The following is a 13,731-nucleotide window of genomic DNA, read 5'->3' as shown; positions in this document are numbered from 1 at the left end:
GGAATGCCCTCATCCCAATTCCATTGACTACAGGGTCAAGAACTCCCAGCAGTCTTAGATATCATAATCCTTAGATATCATAATCCCTCATAATACTAGTGAGGGACAGGATGAGCTACATCTAAGCAAATAAAAAATTGTGCTACGAGGGGAACACTTAAAGGCCCAGGTGGATGTAATACGTGACTTAGAAGGGCATGAACATCACAAAGAGAAAAGTTCCTTGAAGCTACCTAGGGTTCTGTGAGGATTACTGTGGCTTACAGAAGCACCACTTGGGGTGGATTTTTTTTTATTCATTTGGGTTGCATTTCCTTGGCTCTCTGCACCATAGACAATGTTATTCTGAAGACAGTACCAAATGTATGACGGGGTTATAATACCAGTGTTGCACAATCGTGTTATCTGCCTTTACACAGTTGTTTAAGAAGATGAAAGTTGTCTCAGACTGCACGTTGCTTTAGCCAAGTGTAAAAGGTAAAAGTATTCAACTAGGTAGGTTCCTGGTACTGCCAGAATTGGAGATTTCACTTTCTGAATTGAGCCATGGCAAAGGAAATCATGATGTTTGGATGGAGGTAAAACAACATCCCTGCCTAATGAATAGGTGCACATTTACCCTAGGGTTCCGTGAATGTTTCTGAGCGTTAGACAAATTCCCCAAATTTTACTGAAAATCTAGAAAAACTTTATGAAGATTTAAAAGACACAGTTTGGCTTAGAACTGATTTTTTTTATTATTTTGGTAAAATACACATAACATAAAAACTTACCATCCTAACCATTTTTAAGCGTACAGGTCAGTAGCATTACGTACATTCACACTGTTGTGCTACCATCACAATCACCCATCCACAAAACTCTTCACCTTGTTATACCGAAACTCTACCCATTAAACAACAGAACTGAATTTTAACTAACAAGCTTGTTCCAGCCAACATCGGTGGCCAGTCTCTTAGAAAATGGTGGTCTCTCTGGTGGTTGAAAAACTGAACTTGAAATGGCTGTCTTTGGAGTCTGGACCCCAAAATGTGATCTTCAAAAAAACAAAAAAATCATGGTCAAATGCGTTTGGAAGACACTGAGTTAAAACTAAACAGGTTTCTTTGCTGCAGGACTTCTCGGAGCTTATAAAATGCTGATTGATTGCATTAGGGAGAGAAATGCAGAATCCAGTGTTTACGAAACTCCTCTTCATGGGAAACCCCTCAAAAACCTCAGTTTGGGACATTCTGCTGTAAGCAATGAAAGATGGAAAGATTTGGAGCTGTTTAGAGAGATCAGGTTTTTATTTAGAAATTCAGGGTGGGGAATGAGGAGTGAGGGAGGGATGAGGTTAAGATGAGAAACAAGGAGACCATTTGGAAGCCTGTTACAGTCGCCCAGGGTGGAGAAGATACTCCATGGACCACGTAATTGTAAGGGGTACAGGGAAGGCTCGGGGATTCAAGAGGCATTAGGAGGTGGAATCAATAGTAGACTGAAGTGCCATCAGGAGGGGGAGGGACCTACGTCAACAACCAGGTTTCAGGCTTCAGTCGTGTCTAATCAGTTGGATGTAAGGTTCTGGCATCCGGGAGAGGTCTGTGCTGGGGATGTATTTGAGAGTTAGGCAGGACCGTATGATGGCGCTGAAGTCTCAGATGCATGAACTCATCACCAGGTCAAAAGTCTAAGAGGGAGAACAGGACTGTGGATGGAACCAGGGGAACATCCTCCCAACTACTCCATCCCAGCCACTTCTTAAACATCGGCGTTTAAGAAGTGGGTGGGATGGAGTAGTTGGGAGAAGGGGGAGAGGCAGGAGAGCGGGGGCCCTGGAAGCCGAGGGAGGAGAGTGTTTCGAGAACGAAACAGTAACTCGCCCGAGCGCAAATGACAACGGCAGAGAGGTGTTTTGACCTGTCAAGTTATCAGGGTTTTTACATGGCACGTACACACGTGTACACACTCTCTCTCTCTTAACACAGAGAGCATTGGCCAGAGTGAAGTAAACTGAATGTATTCATACATTATTTTTGAGAGTGTACATTGGTATAAAATTTTGTAGGTCAGTTGAAAAGTATCAGAAACCTTAAGTGTGCATCCTTTCTCCCCAGCATATCCACTTGTAGAAATGTATCCTAAGGAAGTCATCATGGGTGGGCACAAAAACCTTTTACAAGTAGTTTGTCACAGCGTTGTGAACAGTGTTTTTAAAATTGTGAACAAAATACAAGGTTGGTGGAATAAATTATGTCGATATGATGAAACAATACTTTGCAGCTAGATGAAGTTATGCTAGACACCTCAGGCACGGAGGAATGTTTCTGATATTTTTGTATCTTATATATATATATATATATATACATACATACACACACACACACACACACACACATATATACACACACCGTTGTGCAAAGGAATAAAGACACCAACATTTTAATAGTGCTGTCCCCTAAGATTTAAGCAATTTTTATTCTTCGTACTTTTCTGTAGATCTCAACCTTTCTACAATCTAAAAGCATCCCCCTGAGGCAGAAGTTGTCCGTAACCTTTGCCAGTGGTTACAGTAGTGTGGTGGGGAAGGAAGGCGGAGTGGGATGAGCTAGCGTAGATGAATGCAAGGAGCTGGGCCGGGCAGAAGGCAGCTCAGGTGGAAGACCTTGGTTCTGGTCCCAGTTCTGCCACAGCGTTCCTTGACCTCAGCCTCTGAATGCTTCAGTTCCTTTGTGACGTGGGGATGCTGACTGGTCGCTGGTAACAGTCAAGTGCAGTATTACACATGATCACACTGTAAACTGTACAGTGCATGGGGAACATGTTATTATCGTTACACTTAAGATGACATTGCCCTCATCTGCAATGCCATTTCAGAATCTTCCTCTTGTGTCACTATGTTGTTTTCTGGGAGGGTGGGCTCAGTGAACTGTTAAATCTCTACTAGGTTTAAACCACATGTCTGAAGTTCTTTATGGCTTAGGGCCATAAACAGTTCTTCTGGGGTCCAAGTCCTCAGCTGAGTAATGATTTCCATTTGTTCCTGTTAACTCAGTGCTTGCTGTGTGTCCACCCTTGTGCTTGGCCCTTTAGCAAACATAAGATAAATAAGTGTTTAGCGATGTGGAATCTTACTGAAGCACCCAGGTTAGCGCTGAAGGAAGTTCTCTTTGAGAACTGGACACTGAGGAAAGTCGTGGAGTTTGGAAAATGGATGAGTAACCTGGTTAGTTAGAGTAGGGAACAGAGGGCCAAGGAATGAACCTTGAAGGGCATGTTCTGTTGGGGCCTAAGAAGGGAGGAGACAGCTTAGCATTCCAGGGACCAAAAATCCTAGACCGTCCAGGCAAGAAGGACTCTTGGACATCAGCGAGCCTGATTGATCACCTCTAGTGAGCCTGAGGAAACGGAGGCCCAGAGCCTCCCAGTAGGAAGGATCCCAGTAGGGGGCAGAGCCTGGACTGTAATTCAGGGGTTTTGATAATGCAAGTTAGTCCTTTTAACCTCATACTTTGATATGTTATGTCAACTGAGTGTATTGAAAAGAATTTTGATTTGATTTAGGAATTTAGAACCTCTCTGCTTGGACACTCAGGCAACCTGGTATAAAATCCGATTCTAGGGCTTCCCTGGTGGCGCAGTGGTTGAGAGTAGTCCGCCTGCCGATGCAGGGGACGCGGGTTCGTGACCCGGTCCGGGAAGATCCCACATGCTGCGGAGCGGCTGGGCCTGTGCGCCATGGCCGCTGGGCCTGCGCGTCCGGAGCCTGTGCTCCGCAACGGGAGAGGCCACAACAGTGAGAGGCCCGCGGACCGCAAAAAAAAAAAAAAAAAAAAAAATCCAATTCTACCAAGATTCCTCAAATTTCTTGAGGACATGTGGAGTTGGGCAGGAGAGGGTAGGCACAATTACCTGAAATCTTCTAAACTTGTAGTTTCTGGCCAAAGTAAAAAATCTAATATAGGAAAGAAAGACAAATACTTTGTTTCTAATGGTTCCCTTTTCCCAGGCTTTACCAGCAGTCCGGTTTGTTTAGATCTATCTAGTACATCCTAAAAAGTGAGCAGCTTGGGGATGAATGAGCAGACAGAAGGTGATTGCAGAATAGCACCTTTCAGTGAGGAATAATCTAAGAACACATTCCAGAGGAATTATTTCTTCTAAATTCATAACGTCTTTCACATTTAATGTTTGTGTTGGCTGTACCTGGTATCTTCTGACCGAATCCAGATTTTGGGTTCCGGTCTGATGGCTCCAGGAAGCCCCAGGACAGCACTGTTGGCCTTCAGTGGTGTTTCCAGACTCTCCAGCTGGCTGGCCCTCTCCCACTGCAGATGTGCCTTCAGCTTCTCATTGCTTTCAGCTTTTGACTTAACGGTTTCTCACTGGCAAGTTTTGTGCATGGTCTTGATCTCTCTCTCTCTCCTCCCACATGTTTACTTCTTAATGATTCAGTCCAGATCTTTTTACTGTCCTGAGTTCCTGGACCCCTTTCTTTAATACTATTATCGACTGAATTCAAATAGAAGAGTTTAGGTGACGTCAGTTTCAATGATCTGTTTTTCTCTTTCATTACCATGTATCCTGCAACAGTTGAGCAAAAAGTACACATGTACTATGAGAGAGAAAAGAGGGGTTTTGATTTAACCTCAGAGGTTTGTGAACTGCTCCATCTGCTTTCTCTTGACCCCAGGGGACAGTGGCAAGGCAAGATCGTGACCACAGCATGGGATGGTGCTTTGTACACAAAGACTTCTTTATTACAGCAAACCAAGGGGCTTATTAGTTAGTGTGTCTGCTATGGGTAAGAATCATGACAAGGCTGATAAATCATGAATTTATCCCTATTCTGAAAGAATCCACAGATGGTACTAAACCTATAAATTATATAACTGTTATCATGGGATCAAGCATCTGTATGACCATCAAAGATATATTTTTTTCAAGGTTAACTGTTATTGTATGTGTGTGTTTATTCCCTTTTTAGCACGAGGTAGAACTAACATCGAACTTAGAGAGAAATTCATCCTACCTGAGGGGGCATCCCAGGGAATGACCCCTTTCCGATCACGGGGCCGAAGGTCCAAACCGTCTTCCCGGGCAGCCTCCCCTACCCGCTCCAGCTCAAGTGCTAGTCAGAGTAATCACAGCTGTACGTCCATGCCGTCTTCTCCAGCCACCCCAGCCAGTGGCACCAAGGTACGTACAACCTGCAGTGTGACCTCCTTCCCTGCTCCCAGCTTTGCGGATGTCCATTGTTCAGTGTAGCCTCTGAAAGACCCCAGTGAGGAGAGGCACTTGAAGACATGCAGACCAGGCTGGCCAGGCCCTAGTGGTACACAGATCCGGACCTTTAACATGACTGAAGAGGACATTATTAAATAGGAACTCGGGTTGTTAAGTCCAAAGCGCTTCTTTCCACATATTCCCATTTTGAGTTTGAGCCCATCCAGTTACTAATCTTGAAAATCCAGGCACTACCTGTGCCACTGGAGCTAACAGAGAAGTTTGTTGTTACGACGGGTGATGGATGAAGAATGCTGTTGCTTTTCTGCCTGGTCCCTTTCATCCCGTTGGACTGATGCACATTTTATTTTGTCTTCTGTTTCTTTAAAATTTAGTGTCTTCTATTTATTTTTTTTTTATGTTCCCAATTTGCTCCCTTTCTGTTCCATTTTCAATTATTCCCGTCCTTCCCTTTGGATTTCCGTTTCACAGACTCCACTTCAGTTCTCTCGCTGTTATGACAAACCCTGGTTGGTAAACAGTAAAGCTGGCACCCCTGTCAGGGACAGCCACTATCCTGACCTCCAGCTGCCCAGCCCCGAGGTAGAGTATGGCTTTGCTGACTAAGGACACAGTCAAGACCAGGCCCTCACTCGTGCCGAGGACTTGACCAGCTTTTCTTCCTGACACGAGTCCGTGCTCTTTTCCATCTCTGTGGTGCTTTGCTCTCACAGCTGATTCATCTCATCCAGTGTTTTTCAGGGGTTTCTAACTCGGATTCACCAAAATTGGAGATAAATAAGAGATGCCTAAGACTGGATTGTTTTAACAACTTCCTAACAGTCTTTAGAATGATATTTGTTCAGGGTGAGAAACAGTGGTCGTTTGTGGTGATTTGTTGATTGATATTGTTTATAATCAGGCCTCTTGGAGCCTCCAAACGTCATATCTGACACAGACGAGTTACGAACACTTGAAATTCAGCGACGGTGCATGTTCAACAGTGTTCTATCTTTGCTTAGGACAGAAGAGTGGCTGGTGCCCCCGCCCCCCGCCCGAGCCACATCCCCGGGGTGGTGGTATCGCCACAGTGGTCCGGGTGTGGGTGCCGTCTCCTTCAGCCAAACACGGTATCAGTGAACACTGCTCTGAGGCTCAGGTTTTAGCTTCGAATTCCTTGGCCTAGGCACTTGGGTTTCTATAGCCTTGATTTGAATACATATGCCAGCAATTAAGCATGTTCAAGTACAGTCATTAAAATGCCCAAGTACTGTTGGAAGAGCAGTGTTTCAGAAATAAAATGTGGACTAGAGGCTTGTGTGATAGCACTACAATTTGCATTCTAGCTCCTGCTGGGAAACATTGGGTTCTTGTGCCGCAAAAGGTAGCGTTGCCTTTAGTCATGTAAAGCTTCAGTCAATAAACGCAGGAGGTACAAGAAGCCAATGCCCACGAATGGACTTGCTGCTTTGGGATTCATCACACTCCAAGCTAAAACTCCAATTCAGAAATACATCTGGCTTAGAACATGATCTGGGGACCCACTGACACTAAAACCCCATGACTCAACCTGCTTTATCCTGCTTTTCTTCTCCTTAAATGGCTCCAGTTTCATGAAAGTCTCAAAAGTTCTAAAATTTTTAATGTTTTAACTATGAAGTGCCAATTCTCATAGGATTCTGATGGATCAGCATTTTTGTTTTGTCTTAAGGTTTTACCTTTGGTTTCATTTCATTTCGAGGTTTCATCTTTCCTTACCCACTGGTGTTCTGCAGGCTGTGTCCTGACGCGGACGCCCAGCCCGGCATCTCTGGCGCCACGTCTTCCCAGCAGCAGTAGCTTCTGAAACTGGTGCTCTTCCTCCTGTGTGGGCCAGGAGGGTTTGTGCTGGAATGTTAATCCCTCTCTGTCGCTTTTGCTCTTTCTTTATAAATTAAAGGTATAAGAAACACCATGCAATGGGTTGCTTTACTCTTCTCTTTGTATAAATATCTTAAAAGTCCTGGAAGACAATTTACACGATTGATTTCAAAGAAAAATTGGAATAGCATGCTGTGGCATGAGTGATACTTAAAAACATTTAAAATATTCTTTCTCCAAATTAAATCTTTAAAAAAAAAATACACTCAAATGGGAAATGGAGCTCCTGTCAGCAGCAGTAATGATTATGTACATCTATCCAGCTCTTCTCCAGCTTAGGAAGTGCTTCCACACATGACTTATTCACTCAAGTTTTTATTGAGCCCCTCGTCTGTGCCAGACGTGGTATTAGGTGCCAAGGGTGTGACAGGGAACAAAACAAAGTCCCTGCTTTTATGGAGTTTCTGCTTTAATACAAGCGATTCAGGCAACAAACAGGGAACTTTCCTGGCTGGAGGAACAGCCAGGAGGCCAGTTGCTGCGGTGGACAGAACAAGAGGGAGTGTGGTAGGAATGAGGTCTGAGAGGCAGGACCCTTCCCTGGTTTCCAGAGGAAGAAGTGAAGGCACAGATGCCAGTTTAGATAAGCCAAGAGCCCAGACCCAAGCTCAGTTCTGGCCCCTTGTTCAGAGCCTTGTTCCTGATATCACAGCCCCACTCTTGTGTGCTTCTCCTAATCATTTATTTGATCAAGTCAAGTAATTTAATCTGTATCCTGCCAGTGAGAAAATAGATCTTTACTTGACTGAAGTTACTGCATCTGTCTAGTAGGGATTGGAGTAATATTTGGATCTCCATGTTAAATATTTGGGGTTAGAACTCACATGTCACATTTCTAACCCCAAAACTTGGATACTTGGGAGTATTTGGATTTTTTTCCTTTACTCATTTACCATGTTTCTGTTTGTTATAACTACTATAATCTTAACCATTTGAGGATTTTTTTTTTTTTAAGTAGAAATTTGTCAGTAAGATAAAAGGTATTGGAAGACATTTTAAAACTTTTAATTGGGACATGAAACCTTTATTTTGGGAATCCTCAAAATACATGACCTAGGACACTTTCAAAATAAATCTTTGTTTTCCTGGACTTTTAATTGGCTTTTCAATTGATTAGACATAAGGAGGGCTTAAGTAGACCTTTTAAAGTGGAATTTCTACCAAAGATTACACCAAGTAAATATGACCTTTTTATTTTTATTTTTTTAAGATTATTCCATCAACAGGCAGCAAGTTGAAACGACCAACACCAACTTTTCATTCGAGTCGAACATCGCTTGCTGGCGATACTAGCAATAGTTCTTCCCCGGCCTCCACAGGTGCCAAAACTAACCGGGCAGGTAAGTACCTGCCCCAGCACTTCTGCATCAGGATGAGGGTGAGGGGCGTGGCCAGGCTAGGAATTTGGAAACAGCAGCCTCTCAGCAATGCTTCACTGCTCCCCAAGGAGCAGATAATGAGAGTAGCACTGAGGTGTGATGCTGAAAGACAGCCCTGCAGATTTCCTGCAGACCTCGACTTCTTCTCCTGTTGGTACAAGTAGCTCGAACCTTGCCTTCTGAGAGCAGATGCTCTCACAGCCAAAGCCAGACCACCTGTTCTTGATCAGAAATGAGAGTATTTGAAAGTAGAAGGAGAAAAGGGCCTCCTGAAGCGGGGCCTTCCTCAGAAGCCCGTCCAGTGTTGGACCTGGCAGTTTGCTAGTAATTTTTCCGACACCCCATATTTATTATCGCTGCTGGGGAGCTGAGGAAGTCAGGGAAAGATTACATCTGCTCACCTGTTGACGTTACTTTTGGGAGCCTAGGGATTTGGCTTCCATTTCCTGCTCTCTGTTTGCCATCCCTTCGCCCCCATTCTCAGTCTGCCCATGCAACTAGCAGGCTCTCTCCTCTGTGCCGAGGCCATGGGACAGCCCTGCTCGACTCCACCGTGGGGCATGTGAGCTAACAGTGCTGCTGATAGAAGCTGGTTTCTAATCCTCAGGACGCTTCTCAAGTAGAAGCACAAAGCCAGAAAGGGTTTCAGCAACTTCTGTGTAGGTGAGAGGACCGGGGTTCAGAAAGGCTGTGGTTTGCCCAAGGTCACACAGCATATCAGGTGGTATTAGGATCAGATCCCTGGCCTCTTGTGACCACCTAGAGGGGTGGGTTAGGGAGGGTGGGAGGGAGACACAAGAGGGAGGGGATATGGGGATATATGTACACGTATAGCTGATTCACTTTGTTATACAGCCGAAACTAACACAACATTGTAAAGCAATTATACTCCAGTAAAGATGTTAAAAAATATTAGTAAGTAATAGGAGATGCTGTACAGCAGAAATTAACGCAGCATTGTAAATCAGCTATACTCTAAAAAAATTTTTTTTAAATAAAAAAAAAGAACCCTGGCCTCTGGTAACTTGTTCCCCGCCCCCAGCTCCTCCGCCCCCTCCAATGCTGTCTCTATTGAAGTCTGTGGCTTTATTCTTAAATTCCAGACCCTAAAAAGTCAGCCAGTCGCCCTGGGAGTCGGGCCGGGAGTCGGGCCGGGAGTCGAGCCAGCAGCCGGCGAGGAAGCGATGCCTCTGACTTTGACCTCTTAGAGACACAGTCTGCTTGTTCAGACACTTCAGAGAGTAGTGCCGCAGGGGGCCAGGGCAGCTCGAGGAGAGGGCTAAACAAGCCTTCCAAAATCCCCACCATGTCTAAGAAGACCACCACTGCCTCCCCCAGGACTCCGGGTCCCAAGCGGTAACACTGCACAAGCGCCCCCTAGCCTCTGTCCACTTTGAATCCTGCTCCACACATTGGGTGTATATTTATTCTGAATGGGAGAAGTTATATTGTTAAAAGTGTAAAAGAATAATTGTGTTATGAAGCTGCCTTATTTTTTTTCTTTTTGTAAGTTACTATTTTCATGTGAATATTTATGTAGATAAAATTTGCCTCCTGGTAACCCTGTAATGGATGGGGCCCAGAAATGAAATATTTGAGAAAAAGAAGCGAAAAGATCAAGATGCAAATGTGTATTAAAATTTTAAAAAGCCTCTAAATAGGGTTTCTGTGCGGTGCAGGGTTGTAAACCTGCTTTATCTTTTAGGATTATTCCTAAATGCATCTTCTTTATAAACTTGACTTGCTGTCTCAGCAAGATAAATTATATTAAAAAAAAAAAATAAGAATCCTGCAGTGTTTAAGGAACTCTTTTTTTGTAAATCATGGACACCTCAATTAGCAAGAACTGAGGGGAGGGCACTTCTGACTGCTTTTTCCATTGTTTTTAATGTTGTGTAATTTTAGCTGAAGAGAGGGAACCTCATCTAGGTAATGTTTGCACATGATACAGCAAAAGGAGTTCATTGCAATACTGTCTTTGAATACTGTTTCAGTACTAGGTGTTTAAAGGACAAATAGCTGCTAGAATTCAGGGGTAAATAGAACTGTTCAGAAAACGTGAGAACATTGGGGTTTTTAAGAGTCCTGGTTTATAACTTCGTATCCAGCCCAGCCACCAATAACTCCTGTGCTCACCGGGACCCAGGCCGTCGGCAAGGGGAGACTCCTTGGTGGCATCATGAATTACAGATTTGTTTATCTGCATTTTTTGCTATTTATTTAAAACGGTCGATCAACTTCCCACAAACTGAGGAATGAATTCCACAAGCCTATTCTGAAAATGTGGACATAAAACACTCACTCGTCCTTTAAAGGAGTTCACCAGCACACTTGTTAAGAAGTCCCGTTTGCTTCCGTCTTTTTTTTTTGTGCGTAATAAAGTTAGCTGACCAAGTGATCATGAAGAGGGGCTGTCTGGGGCTCCTGGTTTTTAGCTGCTGTTCCTCTTCAGCTCCGACCACGTTGCTGTGTGATTATCTCAATTGATTTTAATTGAGGCAGAAACTGAAGCTCTACCAATGAACTGTTTAAAAACAAGACACACTTTTGTATTAAAATTGCTTGCAGTAACAAATATTTTGTATTTCCTGCTTACTTCTGAACCATTACCTTATGTGTAACACATTACTCTTTTAGGTACTTCAGTGCATTATTCATAATCCAGATATCTTGATGGATAAATTATGGAGCTCATTAATAGATTTTTCTTATATATTTTATCCTCATTAATTTTATTTAACAAGGGAACAAAGGATCAGACTGTTGTTAATGTAAATCTGTAGGGCTATCTGGCCCACTTACGTGATTAAACAGATAACCAGTATGTAAGAAGATTTTTATTTTAGAAATCACAGATCCTGGGTTTTGAGAGAATGGGGCCAGTTTCCCACAGTAAGCTGATATTTCTGGTTAAGTGGTAGAATTTCAGAGGTAGAAACAAAATTGGTCATCAAATCTTACCTCCTTTGTTTTACAGAAGGAGAAACGAATGGGAAAGTGGGCGAGAAAATCATCTGCCTGAGATCACATAATGAATAAATGGCAGAAGAGGACCTTGAATCTAGTCCTCGGCTCCCTATCCAAGTCAGGCAGTTCTCTTCCCTCCAGTCCCTGGTTGGCTTTATAATATTTAGAACAGCCAAATATTAACTAATTCTGATGACAGGAATTAGACTAAGAAATAACTAGGGAACTTGAGAAGTAAGAGGGGTTGAACATCAGCCATCTGTGTTCTTGATCATTAAGCCATACTCCCCTTGTGTTAGGGGAGTTTGGTAAGATGGACACATGTTCGCCAAAGCTGTTTGAAGCCAAATATCCAGATTAAAAGGAATGTGCAGCCTGATGGATTCTGAAGGAAGTGCTTACTGTATTCTCCATGGAATTGAATAACTTCAGGCTGCCAGAACTTTGTAGGGTGGTGTTTTCACCCAAATCTGCTTCCCCCTCTCGGCCTCCTGGCTGCAGAACCATGCTGAAAGGAGCTTGACCTCCATCTTCTCAAAGTCTGGACCATGGTCACTTGTTTTTCTTACCAAGTAATTCAGGTTTTCCCTCAGTCTTTGCAACAAAGCTCAGCTAGTGGTGCAGTCTGCAGGAAGTGTATTTCCATTCAGTGAACACCTGTGTGCAAGACCATGTGGAAAATATAGGGATGACAGGAAAGGGGTTAAAACTGCAGTTCTGTGATACAAGTGCTAAATAAGTAATGCAAACTTGGTGTCTGCTAGGATAGAGGAGGGCAGGTTCTGGGGCTTTGAATAACAATAGCTAACATGTATTGAGTGCTTCCTGTGTGCCAGTCACTGTGCTAAGTGCTCTGTGTACATTCTCATGTAATTCCCATCACAGTCCTACAATCGTGAGCCTTACTGACAGATGAGAGACAGCCTGAGAGAGGTTCAGTAACTTGCCCAAGGTCACAGAGTTGCCAGGTGGCTGGGGAAGGCCTTGTTTGACAGAACTTTCTCCAAGACACCTTCCCCATGTCAGTTCCCATCCAGTTGAGGAGTTCCAGGATTCCACTCACAGATCGCCCGTCCCCACTTCCTCTGCCCATCTGGGCACTTTGCCGGCCCGTCTGTCAGAGCACAGCCTCTGTTTTGCCTTCAAAAAGACTGCATGTTCACCTGGGGTGACCCTTAGGAGCCACTAGAGGGCAGGCAGCTGGTCAGCTTCATCTCTGGCTCAGGGCACAGCACAGAGCAGCACCGCTGGTTTATGGGAATGTGAAGCCATTGTTTAAAGAGCACAGCCATCTCCACTCATCCTAAATTGAGATAAATGACTTCTATGAATCAGACCAGCACTGGGCTGCTTGCAGTCTTGCTGGGAGGCCAGCAGTTTACGATACACAACTGGAGAATTACAGGCTAGATCTGAGACCTCCAATGATGTATGGACTCAGGGGAATGCAGAAGGATGCCCAGGGACAGTGAAGGGGGCAGGAAATTCAGAGACCCTGGCCAACTCTGACAAGGGAACACCCCCTTGGCTCTGCCCCCTGCCTCTGCATGCAGTCACCAAGCCCTGTGGATTTGCCTTCCTAACAGCCTTCTCCTCTGCCCTCCATTCCTCTAAAGATTCTCCATTAGAGGATCATTGTCAACATCCCCTGACCCCTCCCATCACTGTACTTGTCTCCATCTGTGGGCCCTGACTCCAATCTCCCTCCCTCCAATCCATAGTCCCCTCTGCATCCAGGCTCTGGTCTTGCCTCGAGAACTTTCAATGGCTCATCTGTAGCATTCTCATCCAGCTTTAGCAGCCTGGTGGAGGTTTACCTGTTGAGTAGAAGGAAGACTAGGCATGGACTTAAGTCATCAGCAAATGATTGGATTTAAGATTTGATATTTTTTAAGTTTGAAGTGATCTTGGGGAAATGTGAATTTTACTGGACATCATACCTTTATTTTGAAGTTTAATCTTGAACCCACGTTGGGACGCCATAACCATCTGCTGTCCAGAGCCCCTCACCTGGCCATTTGCCCCCCAGGCTCTCCAGCCTCCACTGAACAGCTCACCTGCATGTGCCCACCTGCTGCAGCCCAGCTCCAGTGTTGTGTGACCTGAGGGAAGTCCCTTAACCCTTGTGTGCCTCAGCCTCCTCGTCTGTTAACTGAGGTGGGGGAGGGGCGGTTAGGTATCTACCCTATGACAACGTGTGAGCATGAAGAAATGGTACAGAACACACTGGCACATGGACAGTGCTCACTGTCACCTG

At 44.4% G+C, this 13,731-nt stretch overlaps 1 protein-coding gene across 1 annotated transcript in view; it reads left to right on the top strand.

Annotated features, from left to right (window-relative positions):
• Positions 1-11,225, top strand: part of MACF1 (microtubule actin crosslinking factor 1) — a 350,964-nt gene extending 339,739 nt beyond the window's left edge. The window contains exons 91-93 of the mRNA XM_007453778.1: positions 4,970-5,181; positions 8,339-8,468; positions 9,611-11,225. Of these exons, the coding sequence (XP_007453840.1) occupies positions 4,970-5,181; positions 8,339-8,468; positions 9,611-9,867 (599 nt within the window). The 3' untranslated portion in view covers positions 9,868-11,225. The remainder of the gene's footprint in view (positions 1-4,969; positions 5,182-8,338; positions 8,469-9,610) is intronic.
• Positions 11,226-13,731: the final 2,506 nt, after the last annotated feature.

The sequence above is a fragment of the Lipotes vexillifer genome, unplaced genomic scaffold (genome assembly GCF_000442215.2).
Source record: "Lipotes vexillifer unplaced genomic scaffold, Lipotes_vexillifer_v1.1 scaffold213, whole genome shotgun sequence".
NCBI lineage: Eukaryota > Metazoa > Chordata > Mammalia > Artiodactyla > Lipotidae > Lipotes > Lipotes vexillifer.
This window is presented reverse-complemented; position numbering and strand designations above follow the sequence as displayed.